Below are 27,418 nucleotides of genomic sequence, written 5' to 3'. Positions count from 1 at the left end.
TATTACCGTTTTAGTAAAATTTAACAAGTAGCTAAATTAGCATTATATTAGCTCAATTGCTAACTGCTTTATTACTTATATTTAAAAGTGCTGTTAAAGTTTTTTTGTTAGTGTTCTCAAAATAACTTCAACCGGAATGTTCAAATGCAGTTCAGCTTTAAATATTTACTTTATAAAGCCAGTGTATAGAAGTGACCTCAAGATACTTCATATCATAAGTCAAAGACCCATTATAAACTTCGGGATTTAGCATACTGTAGGAAAATTAATAGCCAGCTAGCATTAGCTTTGCCCATATACAGTTTATGACCATAACTGGTCAACAGCTGTCGCTATCATTAATTGCAGTAATTAAATAACCGTTTTCACTTACCCAGGAAAACACCTGTCAGACTTAAAAGGGTTAACACATTTCTTCTGTGGATACAAGAATGCCAGCACTTTCCGCAAAAGCTTCGGATGCACTCCATTTTATTTTTTGTAAAGAGGTAACAAATCAGCCAAAATAGTCAACTGATGTCACACCGAACAGGAGCGTGGATGGCCAAAGTACTTGAGTTACTTTGACCACCCTTTAAATGAGCTGTGTACAGCAAGTGCAGCTAGTTTGAAGCTAGTGCTCACAAATATGTAGACCTTATAGAAGTTACAAGGTGTTCAGATGTTCATTAGATCCGGAGGGTTTTGTTTGTTTGGTTTTTTGCTGTTGTTATTTCTTTGTTTTTTAAATCCTCAAATTACTCGTGACTAGGGAGACTCCTATAAAAGCAAAGAAATACAATTTTAAAAACCGTAGAACAAGAAAAGAAATCTGTGTTGTTACTCACAGGACCCTAGGACCAGAACCTTGCCCAAGCAAAGGTTTAAATTAACCCCCTGAAAAAAAGAAACTAACATTTCCAAGGCCAAGAAAGCACCGTCTATGGTAAATGTGAGAAGTCACGTGGCTCAGCCGGGAGGATTACCTGGATTGCAGAACTGCACTGCCACCAAGAGGATTGTTGTAAAAAGCACTTCACTTATGTGGACAGTTCATTGGAGATGATAATTTATAGGATGAAGGAAACAAAATGCTGAGGAAAGAGTAATGAAACCACAGTGTTTTAGAAGAGCATGTTATACATTTATTATTGAACCAGCTTTTGAAATCCAAAAGACAGGGTAAGGGATTAAAAAAAAAAAAATCATTGCACTACTTAATAAAGTATTACTAGTAATAACTCTCATACAAAATGTACAAATGTTTGTTAAAAATTTCATTATCATCATCAACAGACCTTCAAACGATTTTGGTTACAGATATAATACATAATGAAACTACTATGACACCACTTTAATGAAAGTTTCATAGAGTTTAAAGGAATATATATCAAACAACCCAACAAATTGCATGGAAAATGAACAGATGCACACTAAGCATACTGGTTGTGCCATTTTCTGAAAAGACATAAATAGTGGGACTGAGGTAATTGCTAGTGTACCAAGCAACGAAAAACTGTCCAACACAAAACGATCCTAAGACACAAAAGGGATGCGTACAGAAATGAAAAAGAAAAACATTGATTCCCATTGTTTAAATAAGAGTTGCTGTCTTTTTAAAAACGTCTGATAACACTGAAGAAGTGTTTTGTATAAACCAATGTTCTTCTCAGATTCTGGAAAACAGAAATCCACTTTAAATTAATGTTTCCATCTGATGTGGCAACAGTGAAGAAATGCGAGTTCTACCAGGAGAAAATCCGATTGGATAAAAAGGCATGTCAGATGGAAGACACTGCAGGTGCCGCACTGAACTTCCTCTTTACTTTTTATGGCCTATGTTAGCTTGTCATTTTCAAAATATTGACCTTTTGGGATTTACATTTGAAAGCCTGATATGTGCTTGAGGTTTATTAGTTATATCATGACTGATGATCATTAAGATACAGAGAATAAACAACTTTGGAAATAAACTGTGGGAATTTGAAAGAACTGATATATTGAGGGTGTAGTAAATACTGGAAAATGATGTTTGAAGAACATCTGTATTTTTTATGCACTAATGCTTCTTTTTCTTAGAATAAAAAGAGTGTGTATAGGTCATAAATCTACATATTAAAGTGCTGAAGTGAAAAATCCACCAGTGAACCAAAGTAGATTTAACGGTGACCTTATAAGACTCTTTAAACTTCTTCCCCGTGAGTGATGGGGAAAACACTGGAATCGCTACCTGCCAAAATTATAGAAAGGTACCAAAAACAGACAGTCACATTTTAAATACCATATTCCCATTAAAATTATAATATACTGAGGATTGATGAAATTGTTGAGTTTTAATAAATTCAACCATATTCATCAAATATGTCTTGGAGGAGGAGCTTAGTGACCATGTTGAGATGTTGATAAATATATTTTCTGTTTTTTAAGGGGAAAAAACTGAACCTATACTTGTTTTAGAGAAGAAGGAACAGATGTAGATTCAAAGGTCTAATGTGTGGTTTAAAAAAGAAAGATGGAAATATGACACAGAAGCACTGTCAGCTTCCCAAGAACCTTGGTTGTGAAGATCTGAAGTTACCCTTGACCTTCACTGGGTCTAAATCAATCTGAAGTAGAGTGGAAACAATTTAGGAAGTAAATGCACTGTACCACATGGGCTGCATAAATTCTACAGGAGGTGTAACACTCACATCCCCACAAGTGAAAAGGCTCACGCTGCTGAAAAAAAACACTTGCGCACAGACACTCGGATAGAGAAAATAAAGTGTATTTTTTCACTGTTCCAAAGTAGCTCACTCTTTGTCACACAGTGTACAGTATCTTTGTTTCACCCTATACAGACTGCTCTGACACCAAGGAATGCAAGAATACACACAGAGAAATTAAACTGGCTCGTTCTGCTGCACAATTATAATGAGTCTAGTTAAAAAGGACAGTCTCTGCACACCAAAAATGGGATTGCTTAATTATAACCAGAAGAACAATAACGAAAATATAATCTTTGGACTGCCAATTTTCCCCCTCAGTGTTTGTTAGTACAACTATACAGGTGGTTTTCAAATAAGCTTTTTCTTCTCTCCATTACCAGAACTTAACAGTTCACAATTCAGAAGGGTTCATAATGCCTTTTTTTTTTTTTTTTTTTTTTTTAAATACGTACATATATGTCCACCTGCACATGACACTGTGTCGTGGGTGTGTTGTTAAAGGCCATTTATAGTGAGCATTAACCATCAGAAGAAGGCAGGGTAGCAGGGTCTAATAGTCCAAAAATGGAAGGCCTATGAAGTCCAGTGATAAAGTAAGCACGAGTCAGCAAAAAGTCTCCACACTTCTATAAATGCTGATCCCAGGTGAGAATTACCATTCAGTGTCTGGTGGGATAGAGTGAAGGATTAATGAGCACTGGTCCCAGTTATGTGTAAGCAAAGGCTTGTGGTAAAGGGGTAAGGAAGTTCACTGATTGGTTGGTGCATCCAACAGGGAGTCAGAGATTGTGGATATTTATAGGAGGTCACTCAGAGTCCCGTTGTACCTCAGAGGCATCGGCTCGACAGATAGGACAGGTCCTGTTAGCCTGAAAAAAAATAAATGAAGAACCTAAATTATTAATGTACCAAATACAAACAGCACAGCAAATAGAGTGTGTAAATTTTCTGTTTACTGAAGTGATTTACAAGTCAGGAGAATGCAGGCTGCTAGATTTAAACATGAGTGAGGCAATATCTTTTTGGAAGTTCAGTTGTCACAATTATTTGCTGTGCCATGACTGCTCTGCCTGAGCTTCACAACCTCAGTGGAATTTATTACCGTTATCCTAATAAAAGAATGCCTTCACTCACCTTAAGCCACTTGTCTACACACTTGGTGTGGAACTCGTGATTACAGGGTAATACTCTCAGAAGCTGGCGTGACTCGAAGTCACACATGCACACCACACACCTGAAAGACAAATGTTAGGAGCTTTTTTTAAACATGGTCTTGGGCTAACATTTTAAATTGCGCAAACACCTGCAACTGCTCACAAAACAAAAGAAAATCCACGCAAAAAGGTACTCACAGTGTTTGCTCAGATTGATGGTTGTTGGGGTTGAACCTGTATGATGGAAGCTGTTCTATATCTGCTTTAGTTAGACCTCTGGGCTTGGCCTCTCCCAGACGCTCTGCGAGGTTCAACAGGGCCTGAAGATTTCGAAGATAAAGGACATGTTTACAAAAAAAACAACAAAATAATGCCATCTTATTAACTGTCGCTTGATTCTATGTTGCAGTATTTTCAAACAAAATGAAAAATGTGACAGCTCGACAGCAGTTTGTTCTACCTCGTAGTTCTCCACCTCTCCATCATCCACATCCAGTTCTAGACTGATAGCAGGGGCCACATTTGGAGGCATAGGAAGCACGGACCTGTGGTGGATGAAGAGTATGAAGAAGTTTAATACACTGCATTTATCACCATCCTGAGGTACACTCAGATCTCTTGCAAATTCAGCCACGTAGTTCCAACAGAATTATTTTTAGGAAGGAACTTACAAGAAGTAAGGCAGGAAGCTGGGGTGGTAGGGAGATGGGGGCACTGCCTGTTGAGAACGGTAACGCCGGCTTGTGAATCGCCGAGGCATAAAGTGAGGATAGGGCTAAGACAGAGCAAAAGAGATGGAAAAAATGTATTACACTATGGTTAAAAATTTCATGTTACAAAAATCACACATTGTAACGTAAATGAACATTTGATTTGACAAATCTACTCACCACTGTAAAAAGCTCCTGTGACAGGGGGTCGTGGTGTGAAAGGAACTGGAGCGGTGTTGAAGGCGCCAGAGCAGAGGGCGGCTGGTGGTGATGGTGGTGATGGTGATGGTGGGCATAGCTGAAACCTCCACCCACTGAAAGCTGCTCTCCCAGAAGCTCAACCTCATTTTCAATCCTCTGTAAGGGCTGCGATTAAATGACGAAAGCATGCCAGGCGTTATGGTGGGTTAGACATGTTTGCTGTCCTATTTTTTCTCTCTTTGGAGATTTCAGCAAAATCACAAAACAGCATATTTTAATAACACAATTTATAACTGATGGCTTGACAGTTTTATTAATATTAAAAGTTGTAACTCCAATGATTCAACTACTCTTAAAGAGACGCATTAAGACATTTAACATGTAAAATCGTAATATTTGTAACTTGAAGAAAAAAATAAAATGTAACAAACAGAAAAGAACACCAATTTACTCTATAACTTCTCATCTGTAGCTAAATAAAACACTTGGACAAATTAAATAAATATACTAGTCTAGTTTTAGCAACATTTCTTGTATTCTACCTTTAGTATAACAAACAGCAACAGCAACTTTGGGCAAATAACACACCTGTGTTTGACTAGCACTGACACTGTTTAAAGTCTTTATGAAACCGGATGTAAGTCACTGCATGTATTGCACACAGCAATATAGGTCATTGCCAGTAAAGCTGATCACATACCGAACGCGGCTGTTGTGTCTGGAAAGGCAGGAACTGTCCGGGTGTGGGTAGGTGGGGCGGGTGGTGAGACATGTGAGGTGGAGGGTGAAGCAGGAACTGAGGATCACTGGATAGCAGTGAGGGAAAGGCATAGGGCACCGGCAAATGTTGCACTGAACATGCCTGTATCATCTGGAAGAGAGTGGAAGAGAAGAGAGAAATAAAATGGGGGTCACTGTAATATGTAGTCTCACCACAAGGTGGCAGCCACAACTGAGAAAACTAACTAGTTTCCTCAAACGGGAAAGGTTTTGGCACAGTTTTTTTGCTCACTTTAGTTTTCTTTTAAAGAAACTGCACAGTACAAAGTGTTTTATTTTTCAAATCAACAAAGAAACCCACACACTCCTACTAACTTTTACACTGTTTTATGCCTCTCACCGGGTGGTAGTGTTGTCCAGTGCTGAAGACCACGCTGCAGGCGGGGACCTGTTGTTGTGAGGAGCAGGTAGGTGGAAGATGCTGACTGCTACACAAAGGCGCTGTGAGACCGTGAGGAGGGACTGGGGTCACCGTGTAGGAGACAGGTACAGTGCCCTGCTGCAGCTGATGAGAAATCACACCACAGTTGAAGTACAGCCTCTCACACACACACACACACACACACACACACACACACACACACACACACACCCCTTTCTATCATTTTCCACAGAAAATAAAATATTTGCAGACTCACCTGTTCATGCAAATCCATAACCATGGCTCCTTGTTGCTGTTGCGTTGCATGATGCTGTTGCTGATGATGGTGGTGGTGATGGTGGTGAGTGGCCGGGTGCAGTAGTCGCGATGATAGGCTGGGGGGATGGAAAGCTCGGGGTTCCTCTGAACCTACCCCTCCACCCCCAGACGTGGGAGGCTGACCGTAGGCGCTGGGAGTGTGTGTTGGGTATGTCTGCGGAGTGGATGGATGGGGGTTGTGGTGGTAGTTTTCATCCTGGAGCTCGGATGGTGACAGACGAGATATGGGGCCTTGGGTGGGGGGGTGGTGATGAGGAGGCAGGTGGCGAGAGGGTCTGGAGAGACGGCCACGCTGACGCCTTGCTGGTGGACTAAAAAAGGGAAGAATAACAGTTTTATATCACAGACCCTGAGGTAAGTTGTAATAGTGGAACTGTAAAAAAATAAATAAATAAAAATCTGGAAACTGCCACCTTACCTGCGTCTGTGCCGGGCAGGAGTGAGGCATCTCTCCTGGTGGTAGTGTGAGTGAGGATGAGACTGTCTCCGACTTTGGGGTCCTGATTCCCAGGGGCGGATGGGAGGAGAAGGGGTGGATGGTGGGGGTGCAGATGAGGTTAGCTGTTCCAAGACGGACTGACTGGACAGCCTCTGGCGCTTTGGACTGGGGCTTTCCTCACTCTGTAGAGGGAGGGGTGAAACACGGAGGAGGAAAGGGGAGAGGGGAGAAGAGGAGAGAGGGAATGGATATTGTGGTCAGTGACCCATAGAACTCATATCAAATAAATCAATTTCAGCATGCTTTTCAGTCCCTCTAGCCTACAATCCATACCATCACATTAGACATTATGTTCCTTTGTGACAAACGGTACTTCGTGTATATTCCATGCGAGCTTACATACTTTGCATGCGTGCATCTGTGAAAGAAAGCATATTACACCACCAGCTCTCGAAGGCCCTGAGGGTTGAAAGTCACTTCCTCTTGGCGCGAGGAAATGCAAACAAAACAAGCACTCACAAGCCCATGTGCGAATTATGAGAACACTCCCTAAATTGGATAGCTTGACAAATTCTTTCTTGCGAAGTCAAAAAAAGTCAACGATACATACACAAAAACAGACACATAGCTCAGTTTATTAGTCATCCAGGTTTAGACTGACTAATAAGTTATACACCGCTTCAATCCTACCAACTCATCTGTGAGTCACTTCACTTACTGTCAAACAGTGACTCGCACGCTTAGCACTTGGTGAGGCAAGAACACACACATATCCATGTGTCAGTTCTTAGTCACTCTTTTACGAGGACCTTTGCTGTGCTCTGAAGAACACATGGATTCTTTAAGAAACACCACACACACACACACACACACACACACACACACACACACACACACACTTCCCCATAGTTACCCTCTCAATGCTCCCCCCCCCTTTCTACTTATTTGATCCCTGCTTCCAGCTCCCCTCTTCGTGGGAGAGACACGTTGTTAAAGTGTGATAAAAATGACTCAGCGGCTGTGACTTTTTAGCACACATACACACAGACACACACATACACAGCTCAGCAACCTTGAGAGCAGTGTGATAGCTAACAGGAAACAGCTGGAGAGCAGACTGCAGAAACTCACACACACACACAGTTATGGAAACGCCTGCAGACATGCGCAAATTCACATTCACACATGGGCAGCTGCCACCGTTTGAGTTCTACAGCCTATAAAGAACAATAGCTTCTGAAGTTCTTTAGAGGCAAACTCTGCTGTTCGAGAAAGAAAAAAAAAAAATGTACAAAATGTATTCTGACTGCAGGCCCAAACAGAGTATACACTAATGGCTTGCCCATAATATTGAATGTGACCCGGGCTCGACAAGTTTATGGGAAAGGCAAACAATAACTACTACCAGGCAACAAGGATAACAAAAAGTCATCTCCATACATCTCGATATGTTTAACAGAAATGGTGATGCAGGCCGCAGTTTTGAACTTAAATAGTTTGACCATAAATACAAATACCTTTAAAAAAAACAACAGTTTATTGGGCAGCTCCCTTTCATTAATCAGAATGTTGGTGATTCGACTCATAGTCTGCATGTCAAAGTGTGCTTTCACAAGATATTGAACATGTCATTGCTCTCCTCCATGTATCCATTGTGTGTGTGTGTGTGTGTGTGTGTGTGTGTGTGTGTGTGTGTGTGTGTGTGTGTGTGTGTGTGTGTGTGTGTGAGAGAGGGGGGGGATAGACACTTAAGGTGCTGCATGAATGTGTGTGCGAATGCATCTTCTATAATCAATCAATAAGACTAGAAAAGCACCATTTAAATGCCAGTGAATTTGTATGAAATAGTGTGCAGGCGTGATTACAGTAATATGTTAGTTCTTTACCATCCCTAGTTACAACAGTGTTTCTGCCTTTCATCACTGGAGGGCTGGTCTGTACAGTAAAAGCTAGTTAGCAGCTAGAAGCTAGGCTAGAGTAAACTTGTGCACACCGTCCTGTTCAAATGCAGTCAATTTAAAACACATGTAGATGGTAACCTGCGTAATCCCCCCATTAAGCATATTTGTTATTTAGAATAGTCATTTCTTGAATATTACATAAACTGGTACCCAATATATCAACATTTTTTCTATTCTGCCCAGCCCCAACATCAACTATGGCGTTCTTTAGTTTTGCATGTATATTATATCAGAGGACTGGAAAGAAGGAAAGATATTTGATGAAAAAATATATAAATTAAAAAATAGAAATACAGAAATGAGTGTGACTTTGGTATTTGAATCTGTCCAATCAAACGGCTAAAGCAACGTGAGAGCATCAGGGCCCCTCGGATCCCAAATGATTAAAAAAACGTGGATGGCAGTGAGGTTTATACACAACACCTTTGGGTGTGCCTCTTTAATTTTTTATATGTTATTTGACTCACCATACACCTTATCATTTGGGTCCAAGATAAACAGAATACAAGCAAGTCTGTTGTAACTTCTTTTGAAGCCAAGTGATAGCTGAGCAAATCCTTTCCTGCCTTATCCGCTGATTAAAATTCATTCAGATCTCTATTTTTAAGGGTTTTCTTCGACAGGTAAGGAGGAATGAACTAAACATTTTGAAAAATAAATACATGAATAAAATGGACAAGGCGCATTGAGATGGCTTTTGCTTCAGTCTTGTTTTTGTATTCTTACTACTCTGTAAGCCGTTGTCTAGAACACATCTCGTATTCAGTGCTGTAATGGATTCAATTTATCTTCAAAGTATGAAATTTTCTTTCGTCAAACAGGCGAACTCGAAACAAACTAAACAAATAAAACTATGAGCCTTGACATGAAGAGAGGACTAAGACTTCAGTCACACAAATATGTTTTCATTTTAAAACAAATCTCTGTACATACTAGTAGTGTTTTAGAGTTTTACAAATAATCTCTTGTCTGTACTAACATGGCTATGAGGGCATATTAAAATGACGACACACATACACGCTGGGTATGCTTGTGACAGTGTAAACAAGACAAAAGGGATTTTGGCTTATAGAACTGCAATGAACGAAAAGCAATGGTACAAAAAGAAAGGACCTGGACCAAAGATGAGGAGTTGCAAAGCAAATATGGCAATCTATTCAAGCAGTACCATAAGCATCATCAATCGCTACAGGAAGCAATGGCAATGGGGGCAAAAAAAAATACCCACACAATAAGGATGAAATGCCTAGCTACAATGTTTTGACCCAATTTAGTAAGCACACATGACTCAAACAGAAACGTTTGTAAGTCTTTTCTGCCTGCTGTCCAGACTAAAACATAATCCCAGATTGTTTTTTGAAACTAAAATCTGTGTTTTTAAAGTTTTTTTTATTTTTAGGATGGACACTTGGCATATATGAAGTACACATCAACAAATTAAACTTGTTCCCACTGCTTTGCTTTTGAAACACATTTTTAATCACATTTAAAAGTCAGGAGATTCTTTCGGGAAACTTGAACGCAACACAACATATGTTGAAGTTCAAGTTGGAATCAGAGTGAAACTGTGAAAATAGGTTATTTGTTATATAAGAAATGAAAAATAAGCTTTTCTCCATTTCATTTTATCAAAACCAGCAGAAGATACTACAATATGCCCATTACGGCACTGGATGGAGGGCACTAGCGGTCCACCCCCACCCCACTCTGAGACACTAAGCTCCTCTCTTCCAACCCAACACCCCACAACCTCTCTACCAGCCTCGCCCCAACCCCAAAACCCTAGGGACATCTACTGTGCCCATTTTCATATCTAAGCCAGTCTCCTCTACTGACTCTCCCCACCCTTCTGAATAACCTCCTACCATCCCCCCTTTCCTTCCATCAGATAATCTAAACCCATCTATGATCGCCTCTTCATGTGCCCCCTGGTTTTTCCCTGTCTGCCTGCCCTGTCTCAGACCCTTGCTTAAAATATGAGGCCAAAAAATGTTCTTAGACAGGACAAACACATCTTAACAAATGCAGACTATTGCCCATTACTATGAAAGTTTGATGGGCCTGTCTACCCACGTTAGAGGGAGGGGAGCACTGCCAGACAAAGGAGTGAGTGCGTGTGTGTGTGTGTGTGTGTGTGTGTGTGTGTGTGTGTGTGTGTGTGTCCCAAAGCAATGTGTTATAATGTGGCCTCATGTTCTAATTGAGTGCCTGAACTTGTGAACTTATAAACAGACACACACATCTGGTCCAAAAACAAAAGCTAGATAGAAAATATGATAAGAAAACATTCTGACACAAACAAGCAAACTGACACACTGACTACAGCATGTCTGGAAAAACTGTGAATCCATCTAAGGCTCACACATCCTCCCATTCCTTCTCACAGCATCCACAGCATGTTCACAGACCAGGGTGGACAGACATCCTGAAGCAGAAGTGCAGACACACCCTTCCACATTCTCTTTCACCATGTCCACATTTGGGGTATGCATGTATCCACTCTCACCCACATACACATAGCAACTCTGGCCAACAGCTGTTGTGGCTTCACTGTCTTTGCTGAGAACCAAAATAAAAGAGAGGCCCAGAGACTGCATGAAAATACAAACCTAAAAAAAAAAAAATACAATAGAGACCAGGTTTCTCTTTCCTGGCATGAGAATCTGTTCACGAATTTGCACACTGAGCAAATATGGTCATTTGCTTTTACAGATTCATTAATATTTTGCAGACATGCTCCCACTAGCACTCAAACACTTCTCCCTCCCCCACTTATTTTCTTTCCATCAACAAGATTTCAAAGCCCATTTTGTTTCCTCTGCCACTGTTCCTCCCTTCCTTCCCCTCCTTTCGCTTCTCTCACTCCAACCAAGTTCCACAGCTGGAGGTGAAATCATTAGCAATACCCCCTCCCTGTTTTTGGCCTCGCCTCTCTCCCTCCCCTCTTTTCCTCCAAGCTTTCTGCAACACCTTCCTCAGCATCCTGTCTCCCCTCTCCTCCTTTTTTACCCGTTTTCCACTTCATCTGTTAGCTTTTAACACACAACTTCACTTGTGATGATGACTATCATTTACTGAAGTACACTTGTATACTGAAATATTATCAGAAGCACACGCACAAACACACAAGGTTTTTGTTTTGTTTTTTAAACTTGTAAATGCAAACATATAGTTTCTGAAACAAAAAGGATAAGCACTCTTAACAGACAGGGAAACTGTGTTTAGTGAAATCACTGCAAATAACGGCAAGTGGTTAAATGCAATATCCAGTAATCAGATTAATCTGCTGTAAACAACTGGCCATCAGCTGTTTATTCAAAAGCATGGTATGGTATGCTTCGTTACACAAAAGTAAACAACAAACGCATGAAACAATGACAGCCTAACTACTTCTAAAGAATGAACTTAAACAACAATCTGCAGTCCTCTCTCATAGATGTATAATGTGCATACAGTTATGTACCACCTCTTAACATACTTTAGCATTTATGAAATGTAAAGCAGACGCATTGCTGTTTGAGTTTCTCAAGGAGGCAATTGGAGGCAAATGTCTACACAAGAAGCCTCATTGCCTGCTGCTGAATACTAAACACCATCAAGCACTTCTCAGAGCTAAAGCTTCATCTCTGGGAGAGGGGTCATTAAACCGATACATTTTAAAAGTTTTTCCATTTTGCAGAAATTCTGTGAAAACTTTGATAAATGTCTTTCTTACCTTATCACTCTCCTCTCCATACGCATGGTCTGGGTGGCAGTGGTAGGACCCGCCAGAGGCTCCTGTACAAAGAAGGAAAGAACATGTAAGGCTTGCTACAAACCTTTCGAAATGAGTAGTTTTTCCTTATTATACCACTTTCAAGTCCATTTGAAGGTCACAACTGATGCCCCTGCATGGTCACAACAAATGGAGGGCACTCAGACATCCTTACTAAGCCGTCTCTACACTCCTACAACTCTTTTTCCCCCACTCAGACCCACTTGGATGCAAAAAATACAGCAAAAAGTCTAAAATTGCCCAGAAATCGTCATCATCTGCGCTTGATAAGTTTAACTAAACAAAACTGTATTTGGACAACCATCATCATGCCAAGCTAAAAAGTTTCTCTATGTATTTCTCATCCAAAAATACAGAAGCAGCTCATTTCCCCAAAAATACAGCGCAAATAGGCATCAGTTTTTCTCATGTACACTGTCATGAAAATATTTTTTTCTGCAGTGTACTGTGTATTATTTTACAATATAAACTACAACATAAAAGCAATGCCTTTTGAGGTTATTGACATTAGAGCCATCATTGTTTGGAGACCTCTGTATTATCTCCATTTAATCCCTTTGTTGTTATTGTTCTAACCCACTGTATAAGACTTTATACACAGCAGCAAAAAACAATGACAACATGTTTGTTTGTGAGAGCGCTTGCTGACCGTGTGTACGGCAAAAAAAGTGACTGAAACACATATGGCATACTCTTGTCTCACATCACAGGCAGTAGATGTAGGCACACATGCAAAAAACACGCACACAAACAGACACACACAAAATAAACACAGTAATCCTGGATTAGAGAAGCTTTCTGATGATACCGCTGCTTCCATCACAGCTAAGACTTTTACTCTTTTGTTTTTCAACAATCCTTTCATCTTTTTATTGTCTTTCCTATTTATTCTGGCTTTTATTTTTTCCTTTGTCATGGGGACGTCTCTCGTTCGGAGACGTCCTCACCACAGATGGTGGCAGTGGTATACACACCAAGGGTAAGCACTCCCAAGGGCACTCCAGACAAGACCACCTTTTCAATAAAAATGAACAAATCTAAAGTAAAAAGAAATAGATGCACCAAAAAAAAAAAAAAATAAAACATTTTTTAAAAAGGTGTTTAAAAAGAGAATTTTTCACCTATCGGCTGTTTGTTTGTGGGATTTTTCCTGCTTACAGCCGGCCTCTTTGAAGAGAAGCTATGACTGACAACAAAGGGGGGGAAGAGACAGAAAGAGGCAGAGTGAGGTTTTCACAACTGAATTCCTCAGTCCTTAAAAAAGCATTTCCTTTCATACTTCAATCCCTAGAGCAGGACAAATAAATGGATTGAAAAGGTTGAAGTAAGTAAAGCTTATATTAGAGTAGTGAAAACCAGGCTAAAAGGCTATTTCTACTGAGATGATTTGGGACGGAATACTGGTGAAGCATTCAGGGAGCTCGCCGGCTGCATAGCGGCTCGTCTCTGCAACACTCATTCACTGATCACAATAGGCAAAAATCCAGCTCCCTCCCTGAATATGGTCTCACTTGCACATTGTCAGAATCCTGTAAATTGACTCAGAAACGAGTCATTCAGTTAGAGTCACTCTATAGAGCACAACACAGAAGCTACAGAGCAGGTTTAAAATGTTGCAGTAACATCGTGTTCACTGTTGGACGAACAGACTGCGCACAATCGTGGTTCTGCTGTTAGGGCCCCGAGGAAAGCCGAATGGTGGGATTTGCAGTATGAATTACAATGTGCACGGAAATGGCAAATTCTTTGACAATATCTAGGAGGTTTTAGACAGTACAAAATGGATTTCATGGAATCTGAACTACTGTATGAAGGACTTTGTCACATGAACCTTCATTGGCAAGCCGCGGACTCTGCAAATGACGTGACCTTCTTGAATCACCTTCCTTTCCTGTGTCTTCAGTCATTTTCGCAAATCCAATGCAGTCCTCAACTTTTCTTGAAATGTGAGGAAGCAATGAGGTCGAACATTAAACTGTCTTTACCCCACCAACTGTTAAGTAAAAAGTCTATGACAAAGAAATGGGTAATATAATCATCTGCTACTCAGAAAGTCTCCCATTATAAATAAAGATACAGATATAGCCCAACTTTACTGTTTTGGACTGGGATGTTAGTCTTATTCTGCTCTGGAGACTTCATTGAGTTTGGTGCAGCAGCACATGAACCGGTTCTTCAACTGGTTTGAGTGGCCCTCCCAGCTCACAGCAATTTTCCAGGGTAAAACTGCACCAGTCCTAGATAGCAGAGTTGGGAGTCTGTCGGTCTGACGATGAGCATGAGAATATAATATCATGGACTAAAACAAAAGCAGTCTGGCCAATAAAGTAGTCAGTGCACAGAAACAAGATGGGACAAGCTAGGGTTACCTGGAAAAACAGCCAACCTGGTTAAAAGCATAATAAACCAGTATTTGTGTAGTAAAATTTACATACATGTGGGAAAACAGCAATAGGCTGCAAAGTTTTCTAAACTTAACTTTCAGGTGATTTTGTGTTTAAAACTGCATTTTGCATAGTTATCTGAAGAAGAGGAAGTGGAACACAGTAAGATATTTTGTTGCGAGAATGATAAGGTCAACAGACTGCATCATGATGGAGAGTTGTTTTTATGGCAATTAAATGTCTGCTGTGTGAAGCAGACGATATGAAAAACTATGACTTATAATACTAAAGACACAAAGTACTGCTTTAGAGCACCACAATTCATCTCTTCTCTTCTTGAAAGTCACAAAACAAACTTTTGAAAAAACTTTTAAAAAATGAATCGAGTGTGCAGTAACAATTTCTTGCTGTGTGAAATTTAAAAAGGTCTTATCTAAATGAAGGAAAAATGACTGCAAGCAATGCCAGCTTAAGTAACTATGTGGAGAATGAATAGTTTGCAGGCCCCACCTTCCCCGTGGCTGCAGAAAATTGCCATCGACTTTAGTTGTTTGTTTCACAAAACCAGCACAACAATGTTGGCATGAGAGGGTGAAGGTGGAGAGAGAACGAGAGAGGGAGAGAAGTGTGGGTGACAAGAAGAGGGCAAAAAGGAGGTGCAGAAGAAGAGGACAGGGCTGGAAACATGCATGAAAAGGTGAGACCACTGAGGAGGAAAGGGAGACAGGAACAGACATGGGCTGGAAGAAAAACGAGTGGAGGGAGAGAGAGAAAGAGAGAAGAGCCAGAGAGAGGGAGCAGGGTGGGGGTTGTGGCTTCCCCTCTTGACTGCTATTGATTTTCTGTAAGCCTCAGAGTGCATCAGCTATTTCTATCCATTTCCTTCACCTCTCCCTCCCCTTCTCATCCCTCCCTCCCCCCCTGCACTCAGCTCAGACACCCTCCTTACACATCCTCCTCCTCCTCACACTCTCCATCACTTCATCACCATCCCTCCCAGCCACCGATCTATTTCCCTATCTGCCGGCCTGTCTCTCTCCCATATATTCCTGAAGCTTTATCGCACGGCACCCACATTTCCTTTTCTTGCCCTATCGCACCATCTCTATCCATGATCTCCATCAGCCTCTCTCTTACCGTCTATCTTTATTTAACTACATCTTCCCGTTTCATGTCCAAATGGAAAAACACAGGAGAGAGTGGGTGAACAGAAATGATAGATGGAAGGATAGATGATAGATAAGCAAAGGGTTTACTTAACAAATCACCAGCTCAACAGTAACAACCAGCCACAGAAGGCTCGCTGCTTGCTGCTGAACTTGTATCCATTTACATAGCATTCACAGAAAGTAAGCAAAACTGAACATATGTATAACACACACACACACACACACACACATATATGCACACCTCTCACATCACCCCGCCTCCTGAACACATGTCAGAGCACACTTCACACCCTAGCGCAAAGCAGTCAAGTAACAAGCTGATATCCAAGCTTAAAATAGGCGGGCATGTAACGTTTGCCCAACCATTACCTGCTTCACACGCGCTTCATGGCAAAAGACTGTGTGCACGTATAAAAACGGGTCGGATTCTACTGTTCTCCCACTTCATTGTCCTCCTACATTTCCTTCCTCATTATCTTTCTCATTATCTTTTTTTGTGTGCAGTCCTTCAGGTTGCTCCTCCATCCTGCATTTCTTCTCAAGCCTGAAAATTTACATCCCACAGTCTGCAAGCGTGTGCAGGTGGTTGCACATAACATACTTGAGTGCGAACTTGTTGTGAATATGGGCAACAGTGAGTAACTCACACATCTATGTTCTTTTCTGAAGCCTCATCTCTGCATGCCTACATCAGAATATTATGTCGTGTATGTATAATAAATAGTGTTTGCTGAAGCATCTTTCAATGTTTTTGGATTTAAACTTCTGCCATGGTGAAGTTTGCATGTCTTTGTGTGTGTGTGTATATTTGTTTTACCAAAAGTCCCAAGTAGCCAAAAAACAAAACAAAAAAAAGTTTAGAAGCATGTTTCTTTCAAATTAAGAGTCACTGAGCTCAAATATTAATGTAATCCATTCAAAAATCAACATTGTTTATTCGTATTTATTACGTACAGATGTACAAGTTAACACAGAGATTTTTTTTTTTTGCATTGTTGAATTAAAGGGGAAGTTTCTCCATGCTCACCTTAAATAATAAGTGACTGATTTCATGGCAGCTACTTTCTAAACTAGTACATTGCTAGTAAACATAGTTCCTGTCAAAGGCAAGTCTGGTATTTTTGTGAGTATGCCTGTCCCAGTACTGTCTACGTGAGCTCAAACACAGGCTAAGTTTAAACATGAGCACAGTCCAAGAAATGGCCTATGGCTTCTTCCAACATGACAAAATGTTTAAAACTGGATGTGTAAATGTATAAAGTACATTCTTTATGACGAGGCTGGTATTGTTTTGACCTTATGTATCTTTCAACATCATAATGGCAAAATGTGGATCTGCAGACACAGAAACTTTACTGTGCTATGCCATTTGACTTAACACCCACTGAAGTATACTTTGCAACTGACTTTCATTTCATTATACTACAATACAGGTCAGACTCAAACCCGAGCCACTGTACTCCATGCGGCATGTGGTCGCCTGCTCACCTACTGAGCTAAAGTGGTGCTCCATTACTACACTTCTTTTTTCTTTTTTTTCTTTTTTAAATCCCTCTGCCTGAACTATTACATCCATTAATTTTCTTGCTCTTGCTTTTAAAGTTTATGCTGCTAACCAACTAGCCCCAATACTCCCTGTACTCATACCAGCTGGCCCCTTGTCCTTCTAAACAGAGCCCGCACCACTTTGAGTACTGGTTCAGGAGCCATAATGTCGATATAACCGAATCTACAGAACAGAGGACAGTACTACCACCAACAGGTCCAATCCAGTGGAGTTGAGAGTCTATTCGCAGGGTATGAGACTCACTGGAAATTAACCTGGTCACACCGCTCCAGTATGCTGCTCTTCTATTATGTATTTGTGACCCCAAAAAATTCAAAATTCAAATATTTGCAGAGGAGTTTTATTTCATAATTAATTTAAGAAAGCACATGTGTTAGAAATAGTGGTCTCAGAACTCAATAGCGTTGCGGCTGATATGAAGCTGGTCTCTAGCTCGACTGTGACGTCATCCTGTCTGTATGCACATGTTTCTAACAGTCCCATTCCTGCTCCCAGCCCACCCAGGCAGCAAGTAAATAAGGCGTGTGCACTGACGCACCAAGTCAGTCAAGTTCATAAAAATACAAAATGCACACAGCGAACCGCTCTTTCACACTCGTTTTCTTTTCTCACTCTACCTTCTGTCTTCAGTCTTCCTCTCCACATTTCCCTCAGTGAAAGACAGAAGCCATCTAAGCAACAGCATTAGGACAGGGAAAGTAATGGGCAGAAAAGGAGAGTGATAACTGTCTTAATTCTCTACTTTTCATCATAAATTTTGACACTAGTGCCACAAAGTGAGCTCTCAACTATTTAAACTACATTCTGAGGAGCCCATTGGAAATAGCTACTAATAAAATGCGCTTGCTCTCTGTCTTTGGGGCAACTAACACATCATTTATAAGCCAGGATCAAGAGTGTACCCTGGCGCTCTACCTATTAGAGCTGGGATATGCTCCAATCCCTCACTTAAGTGAAACTAAGCCTCCTGGACATCTTTTATCTCAAATGAAAAGAAAAAAGTGTAATATTATTTCATAAGCTGGAAGGTATAAATCTCACAGGCCCCAAAAAACCTCCAACTAGTTACTGAGTAAATAAATAAGTAAATGAAATTATCTTCGCATTCTGACCAATAAAACACCCTAAGTGCAATTAAAAAATATATATATATTTATACCCAAAACAAAACCCAGTTTCCCAGTTTTTTAAAGTTTTTTTTTCACCAATGAGCGCTTGAGAGGTGGCAGGAAAGGGTATCAAAACAAACACAGACAGAAGCTTATAGTTCACTGAAATATCTTAATGACTCTTCTCTACCATCCCTACAGCGTGTTCCACCTCTCTGCTGCCCATCTGTATGCACAGTATGTTTAAACAGTTCCTGTTTGCCAAAATACAGCTCCATGAAGCGCTGAATTTTCAATGGATGTAGCCTTTTAGCCATATGTTGGCAAAATGATGAATGTTTGGAAAACACTCAGCATATGTGCGGACAGCAGAGAAGTGGATTATCCTGCACAAGAGGTTTGGGGGTGGGAAGGGTTTTCTTACAGTTACACTTTACAAAACATCCAAAACAAACTTACTACTTCAATCTACAACTATGCACAGTAAAATATTCAGTTCATGTAAATGAGCAGTCTTGGTTAAAGCAGTGAAAACAAAGACAAACAGAGGTGGAAAAGGAGAAGGACACATTGAGGGGTAGTGTTGAAATGATCAACAAAGATAAGGATACTCAACTGTTGAGGCACAGAATTGCAACAGAAGCTATTTGAGATTAAAAAGAAATTTCCAAAGGTGAGAATAAGAAAGTATAAATCATGAAGTTGTATGAAGTTGGTTGGGTTTATACTTGTGCTAAGGGTTAATGGTGGCCCTATCATAGTACTTAAAAAGTACAACTTGACATAATATGCCATTTCCCAACAGCTTACTGAGAAAGGGTTACATGAGCAAGGAAAGAATTTTACAAAAGAGGATATTTCTCGCAACAAAAGGGGAAACACAGGCTTGCAGCCATGATATAACAAAAAGGTACATCCAGTGGACATATGCAATTAAACTGAAAGTAACAGAAGGCCAACATGCAAACACCAGGAGCAAAGTATGCCTCCCTCCCATCCTCCTCCTTAATTCACTCACCATTCATTCCTTTCTGACACATACCTTTACCCACATTCCCAAAGTTAGTGCTTGTCTTGACTTCAGTCAACTGTTCTGGCCTCTTCATGCCTCCAACACTTTTTCAGTATCCACACCTCCTCTCAGGTTGCACACTCAACTGCTCTGTGCAAGAAAGACATGCTTCCTGTCTATGCTTTGCTTATGGCCGCACCCGTGACATGCTACGTTTCTTCAACAGCCCTCTTCCTTATATTTATTCACATCTTCCTTTTGTTATCACTGCCTGGTCTCAGCCTAATCATCTTCCCCTTCCTCATCCCCTGCCTGCACCTGACCTTCCTAAAACTCGTTCACTGTACTTGCTTAATGCAGTCCTATGATTACAAATTCCCACCACTGACTTGTTTTTTAACCAGCTATTGCAGTTTTTGCTCACTCATTGGCTTCCTTCTTCTCTCCTCATACTGACCTTTCTTCAGGAGTTAAGTGACCCTTTGGCATTCTCTCTTACACTTAGTCTCAGAAGCACCTTTTTTCCAAACCAGATCAGAGCCCTTTCCCTTAGATTCTGAGCTAATTTAAGGTCACTTTCCCCTATTCCAAGGATCCTCTCTTGCTGACCAAAGTGACTGCTTTGTTGTTTATTTGGAGTGACAGAGTAGCAGGGAACCCCTGCTACTTGGTCAATCCAAGTGAAAGAGTTTCTCTTCAAACTAGAGGGGGTTGCCTGGGCGACAAGACAAAGGAAAGCAAAAAAACAGAGTGCATGTTTCCACTTCTGTTACAGACAGAAGGATGGAGAGGACAGGAGTGGAGTGGAGGGGTAGAGGTAGAGTGGCAGGATTGTCCGCCTCTCTGCTGCTTTGGGCAATCCATTAAAACGATCCCTCCATTAGACAAATGTGAAGGAGGAAGCCAAAGAAAATGGACCGGAGGGGTACAGAAAGGGTTGACTGATTCAGACGGGAGGGAGAAGTGAATGTGAGTAACAGGACAGACTGTGACAGAGGTGGGTCGCAATCAGGGTAAGATATCAGCTGCTACAAAGGATGTTTTTATCAACTCGGACCAATTGGCAGCAGTCTTAAGCATTTTGAGAGCTTTTCTGTGCTTCTCTTTTGCAACCTCAAGTCTTAGTCTTGCAGACATCAGCTCTCTTAAGTCTGAAAACATAATGATTTCCTAAAAAGTCATGTGAACTTTATGACAGATAAAAAAAGAGGAAAATACCCTTTGCACTATGTACAATATGAAACAAGTATGAAAGAACAAGGCACAAAGAGGAAAATGGGAGCAAAACAATTACAACGGGGGACTAGGAGAGTAGAGGAGATGAGTGGAAAAGAGGGGAAAGGAGAGGAGAGTAGGGAGGGGACTGAAGAGTACAGGATATCATTATCTTTCATGTCCAATGCAGGTGACTAGCAGTGGAAGAATGGATTAAGTATCCCTCCTCTCTCCCAGCAAGCAAATCCTATTCTGAGAATGGAAAGAGGGTTTAATAAGAGGTGTGTAGTGGTGGGAAAGGTCCAGCTAGCCAGCTGCTTTACCCTTGTAGGAGTACGTTTAACTATAAAAGTACACCCCAACCCCCTGCTTCCTGCAGTTAACAATGTAAACAGCACTCAATTAAAAATACATAGAAATAAAACAATAGCTTACATTATATTTACACTACAGTATCTACTAAATGAAAGAAACTTTTATATGTGTGCATTTTTTCTACTGTTAGACTCATCATCTACCTACACAAATGCAAGAGAGAGTAAAGTACAAACACAAATGTGGACATCCACCTGTAGCCTTTCTGAGTACCTGTTCTTTTGTGTGCTCTGGGTGTCATGTCATGTTGAAATTTGTCTGAACAACAAGTTGGTAAAATTTATAGAATTTCTACCCAGGTCCTCCTCCTCTAAATCAAAATCAATTTGGATGGAAATACAATAAAGTCATTCCATCCATTGATTTGAGCTATCCATTTCACAGCGAAGCTACTATGATAGAGTACAGGCAGCAAGCCTCAGTGGGTCGATAAACTCTGAAGATAACTAGAAGCAGTTTGGTGAGACACTGTGACTTGGCAAACTAGTCTATATTTTTATTCTTATTCCTATTAATTTGTCTTGGTTCTTCGTTCCTTCTTAAGAAAAACATACAGAGACACAACTTTATTTCCTTGGAACTCAACACAAAGGTATACAAGTAACACACACACACTGCCTCGACAACCTAATGACTGAGTGTTCAAAAGAGGCCTCTCTTTGTTTATGTGGGTTCAGCTGTGTTCTTGCTCTCAGTCTTCCAAACAGGTAAATCCAGTCTTTCTAAAGAGCTGCTCAGTTTTTTGTGTACACAGATATGCAAACGCCTACTGTTTAAAATGTGACAGTTTTTTGTTTTGTTTTTTTAAATCATCATCACCTTCATCATTATTACTCTTATATATGCAACTCAAGCCATGGACTTCAATAGTTTCATTTCACTGTGTATCTCGATGGTGTACCCAAGTGAGGACATATTTCGAAGAGGTGAGCAGAAGTAAGTACCTCCACGAAAAAAAAAAAACAAAAAACTAGGCCGTCTGTCATATATGAGTTGCTTAGTGAGAGAAATGACTGCGGTCTTAGACATATCCCAAGAGGTAGAATCGGTATGAGTAATTTGTCTGCTGTAATGAGAGCAAACCTAAACCCTGCTTTTCCCAGAGTCCTTACATTTTAATGTCAATGACTCAAATTAATTTGCAAAATAAAAAAAAATAATAAAACAAAAGTTCCACTACATAATGTCACTGTATAAAAAGGGGATTTTGTTTTAGAATGTTACAATGTTTCTTTAAAAATAATAATAATAATAATAATAATAATAATAACAACTAGTAAAATGTTTCCACAACACCCGTGGATACTACCAACTGCAGAAGCATTTTCAAACCTGTGAAGCCAGTTAGGTGTGCTATTAGCTTTAGTGAAAGGAAAACTTTCCCATAGCTTCAGTGAATGTGAAACTCTAGCTGTGCTGCTTCTATGTTATGAAGTTCACAACACTGCACTCACTGTGTTGTGTGAGAGTGCCCTCACATGTATTTAACACCCAACACCAGTCCACACATACTCTAACCAAGTTTGCTTTGCAATGGAGCAAAAACGTCACAGCAGAGGTTACCCAGGTAGCTGTGAATAAAAAAAAAGAAAAGAAAAAAAAGAAAAGAACATTTGAAACAGAATACAACCTCAGACGGAAACCAAATATCTGTTAAAACAGAGGCCATGGCTAAGATTGTTTACCACTTTGGTCAGCTGATTCTCCGTCATAAGCACTTTTTTTTTTGTATGTGTATGTGCATTTATAACAGTAAATGCTGACTAAATATTGATCTATTCAATATCATACATGAAATGAATGAGAACCAATACACTAATATATGAGGATATTTTAACTCTTGTTCACAACTTCACACTACAGCCCACAAGTCCAACAAGTTGGGTTATCTAGCTACAATTTTCACTCCAAGAAGCTTTGAAAAAGAACAGACCATACCTAGTTTAGTCAAAGATTTTGCCTGTACACATTATAAGCCTTGTTACCTAGCTACATCAATATTTGTGTAATTGACTAAAAGTAGACATGCCACAGTGCCTAAAGAAATGCAGTCTGGTTAACTATGCACAGCAGTTCAACTGGCTTGAGGCTACCCCAGTCCACAGCACAGGCTGCTGTTTTTCATTTGCCTACTGTATGTGCTAACTGTGTATCACATCCACACTATAGCTAAGTGGCAAGAACATAAAACACCCCATCTAATTAAAATACATCAAATGCGTTCACACATGCACAGACACTACAGTCATGCCAACCCCAGGGCAGTCCCCTCCCTCTCTCTGTTAGCTTCTAAAGAAAGGTATTAGAACACCTCCGCTTATGCCCCTTCAACTCGCACACAGTGTGAAATTAAAACTCTGAGTGGAGGTGTGACTCGCCTTTCCTTCTTGTTCTAAACCTACACAACCACATACACGTCCAGTGACGATGACAAGTGGGGACGTTTACCTGCTGCTGGGATGCGGTGCGCTCCGGGAACAGAAGACAGCCTCTGAATGCCGGGAGAGGCGTTACTTCCTGGGGCTCGCTGCTGGTTCTCCGAGTGGCTGCTGTGAGTTCCAAGTGGTGCGCAAGCGGCACCGTTCTGCTGCTGTGGATGTAGTTGCTGCTGATGATGGTGGTGGTGGTGGAGATGGTGGTGGTGGTTAGATACCATAACTGCGCTGCCGGTCATTCCATTGCCATTCCCAACACCGCAGGACTGATAATATCCAGACCGTGAGCGAGATCGAGTCCTTGGAGGTTCCATGGTCATTTGGTGGGGGTGAAGGGAGTGGAAGAGAAAAGAGGAGGACGCTACTGGGGACTGCGGCGGAGAGCCGTTGGTAGATCCGGGCTGTACAAAGCCCCTCGCGCCGCTCTGGCTGTAACTATAGCCCCCGAGTCCTCTGCCCCCCTCCGCGCCCCCGTACTCTATTCGCTCCGCAGACTCTGTCGCCCCCGCCTCGTCGAATAAATCAGCCCCTTTAGGGACAGGCTCCGGGGTGGAGGGCAGCCGGGGGCAAACTCGAGGCTCCTGAGTCGTTGGCTGTCCAGCGGCTGCGATTGGCATTTCCTTTCGGGGGATTTCCTTCGTTTCTTTTCCTTTTTTGTTCCCTGCGTTTTCCTCTCGTTCCCCTCACCGAAGCAGCTTTTACACACTGTTAAAATGACAAATTCAATGAGTTACGAAGAGTTCAACCGAGTTGTGAGGTACTCTGTTAACACTGTACATCACAATATTCACCAAGCTGGACTACCTACACAAACAAGTCAAAGCCATCAGTTTCTTTTGACATGCACGTGTGTTGTAATTTTGAGTTAACTGGTAGTTTGGTACTAAAACTTTCATAAACAGGTTCATCAGCTTACATTGTGAATATTGTGAATTATTGTGAATATTTAAGTTTTCACTAAATTACACTGTTTGGGAATGTAAAAAATTAATGTACATGAATGTGACAGGGATACGATTCTTCTCCCGGCTCACCAGCAGCTTTAACTTCACAACAGCAACGACCACGGCTCGCTAGCTGACGGGAAGCTAGCGTTTGGGGGCGATGCTAGCATTAGTGCGCATAGCACGCTGTGGTAAAGGCGTTATTATGCTTCTTCTAACTATACAACTACAGTGTTACCACACCAGCTCGCTTTCTCGGAATCCTAATTATCCCCGAACCGACTTTAAAACAACTTTCTCCACTTTAACCCCCATTTAAACTTGTTTAGCCAGTCTGCGTAATGTCGTTCGCTAGCTTGGCAAGCCATACCAACCCCTCCTCCTCTACCGACCAACACAGAGAAAAATCCCATAGCTAGCCACCCACGCCTCGAAGCGCTTTAAAATGTTTGGTTAATAGTAAGAAAACAAAACGGTGTTATGTAGAAACTTATTCGGGTGATTTCGCTGCGTTGGGATGAGCCGGTAGGGTTTTCCCGGTTGTATGGAATCAAACAGCAAAGCGCAGAGAGAAAGATTAAAAGTGGCCGGTCTAAAATTACAAAGAAAGAACCACGGCTAAAATTAACAGGATCTTAAGGAATGACCCCGCCTCTGTGTCTAACACTGAAACCGGGTCTATTTCCCCTGCTCTGAGTATTTTTTTTAACAACTTACCTTCAACGCGCTCTCCCCGACTGTACTCCCAACTCGGATCTGTCGATAATATTGCGAGCCCTGTCTGTGAGTGTGTATGAACGCGAGTGTGTGAGCCCAGTGTTCGCTCGGTGTCAGCGTGAAATGTGACAGACCGTCAACGCTCAAGTCGGATTTCACCAGACTGGATCAATCGACGGCAGAAAACAGAGTGCATTTGTAGTTGCTTCCCCCACACACAATGCTGGTCAAGTCACCGATAGCAACAAAACACAGACAAATAACTAAAATTATTAATCTTAGTTTGTTTTTATAAATACAATTTTAAAATCCGGACTTTCCCGGTGAAACGAACCGGTTTAAGCTCGGCAATCTATTAGCAGGGCTGTTAAATCAGAAGCCGTGGATAGCAGAGGCAGACTAAAAGGGGTTTTAAATTATTTATTTACAAATACCAAGCCTACCCATTGCAGCTGTTTCCTTTGGAGCCGAAAGTTCGCTTTAAAAATAAGTATTTGCTGTGTTTGCAGAAGTTACTTGAGCTACAAAATTACAGTAGCGAGGAAAAAAAATAACTAGAACGTTATTAAATAGTGACAAACATAGAAAAATGGGGGAGGAGGGCAGATTCAGCCGTAATCTAAAATAAATTAGGCCACTAGGATAAATTAAGTGCCTGTGTTTATGAGATCTGAGCCAAAGTTTTCACTTTTAAAACGGGGTTTTGCATTTTTTTCTCATAAGCTGGAGAAAAATGTGATTGAATGTTAAAACAAACAAACAAACACACAGCTGCAGAAGCTTGAGACCATTATACCTTTTTTTGGAAAACATTTAATGGTGCCGTGTGAAAGGTTAAGAACATGCCCTGTTTGAAATATTTATGAAAACTACTGTGTGTGTATGTGTGTGTGTGTATGTTTGCGGGGGGGGGGGGGGGGGGGGGTATGGGAGCAAGAAGAATGGCATGTGAGAGAAAAACTGTATGTGCTTTCTGATTGTCCTCTCTTTCTCAGACACACACACACACACACACACACACACACACACACACACACACACACACACAAACACATCTAACCCCATCTGAGTCTATCTTACCTCCTATACCCTATTCCCTTGGTCTTGTTCTCTCATTTCACACATACTGAAGCCCAACCCATCAACAACAGGCCTAATACACACATACGCCCAACAGACACACACATATTCTCTCCTCATTACACTCCCTTTTCCTACTTTGATGATATGCAAATATCCCTCCTACCCCTCTTCCTCTTACTCCTCCCTTCCTCCCTCTGTGTCTCCCACAAGCAGCAAGCCTCCACACACACACACACACACACACACACACACATCACACGCAAGCTAATGCGCTGTGGCAGCGTCCACAGACAGGCGGGGAGGATCAATTTTTCACCCAGTGTGCTACCGATATTCATAAGATAAGGCCACAGTAGATAGAGAAGAGAAAGAGAGGGAGACGGAGGGAGAAAGGTGGGGGAAAGAAGGGAAACAGCAGAGATGGGGATAACGAAAATGGCGAGTGGGTGTAATGAAGGGGAGGGAGTATAGAAGAAAGGAAGGGTGTCCAGGAATAAGGTTGAGTGAGAAGAAAAGTGAAAGGAATCGAGAAGACGAGGACCACGGAGGTACTACAGAGGGTGAGAACGGGTGAGAAAGTGGAGAGGGTGGGGAAGTCTCATGGGTGTGTGGGAGGGTGGAGGCAGGATGAGTAAGTGGGTTAGGGGTGGTATGAAAGGGGGATGGGGTGTAGAGAGGGCTCTGGGGGATGGGATTGGGAATGGATAGGGTGGTAAGGGAAACCGAGGGATGGTGTGTGTGTCTCTGTGTGTGTTGGGGGGGGTATTTTGCTGACGTGCTCTCTTATTGGCTTGTTCAAAACCTGGGGGAGGGGCAGCCACAAACCATACTCTCACCAGCTGTAGGGAAGAGCAGAGAAACAAAGAGAGAGAGCGAGAGAAGGATGGAGGGGGGCTGATAGGTTTTAATGTTGATATTCTCGTCTAATTAGATTCCTGTCTGAGTGGCGGAATGAATGGTGTTGATCATATAGGAACAGAGCAGAGCAGAAGAGGAAGCAG

At 41.3% G+C, this 27,418-nt stretch overlaps 1 protein-coding gene across 1 annotated transcript; it reads right to left on the bottom strand.

The window, feature by feature from the left end:
* Positions 1 to 1,578: 1,578 nt before the first annotated feature.
* On the bottom strand, positions 1,579 to 25,488 carry rnf38 (ring finger protein 38). The gene is made up of 13 exons (XM_005470010.4): positions 25,335 to 25,488; positions 23,687 to 24,378; positions 12,348 to 12,409; positions 6,651 to 6,853; positions 6,171 to 6,543; positions 5,873 to 6,037; positions 5,453 to 5,623; positions 4,732 to 4,917; positions 4,513 to 4,616; positions 4,302 to 4,386; positions 4,040 to 4,161; positions 3,822 to 3,921; positions 1,579 to 3,556 (listed from the first exon to the last, which is right to left on the bottom strand). The coding sequence occupies exons 2-13, from the start codon at positions 24,288 to 24,290 to the stop codon at positions 3,494 to 3,496; spliced, it is 2,238 nt and encodes a 745-aa protein (XP_005470067.1). The 5' UTR covers positions 24,291 to 24,378; positions 25,335 to 25,488; the 3' UTR covers positions 1,579 to 3,493.
* Between the last annotated feature and the right edge of the window lie 1,930 nt (positions 25,489 to 27,418).

This window comes from Oreochromis niloticus, linkage group LG6, assembly GCF_001858045.2.
Source record: "Oreochromis niloticus isolate F11D_XX linkage group LG6, O_niloticus_UMD_NMBU, whole genome shotgun sequence".
NCBI classification, from domain to species: domain Eukaryota; kingdom Metazoa; phylum Chordata; class Actinopteri; order Cichliformes; family Cichlidae; genus Oreochromis; species Oreochromis niloticus.
Note: the sequence above shows the minus strand (reverse complement) of the source record. Positions and strands in the feature narration are given on the sequence as shown.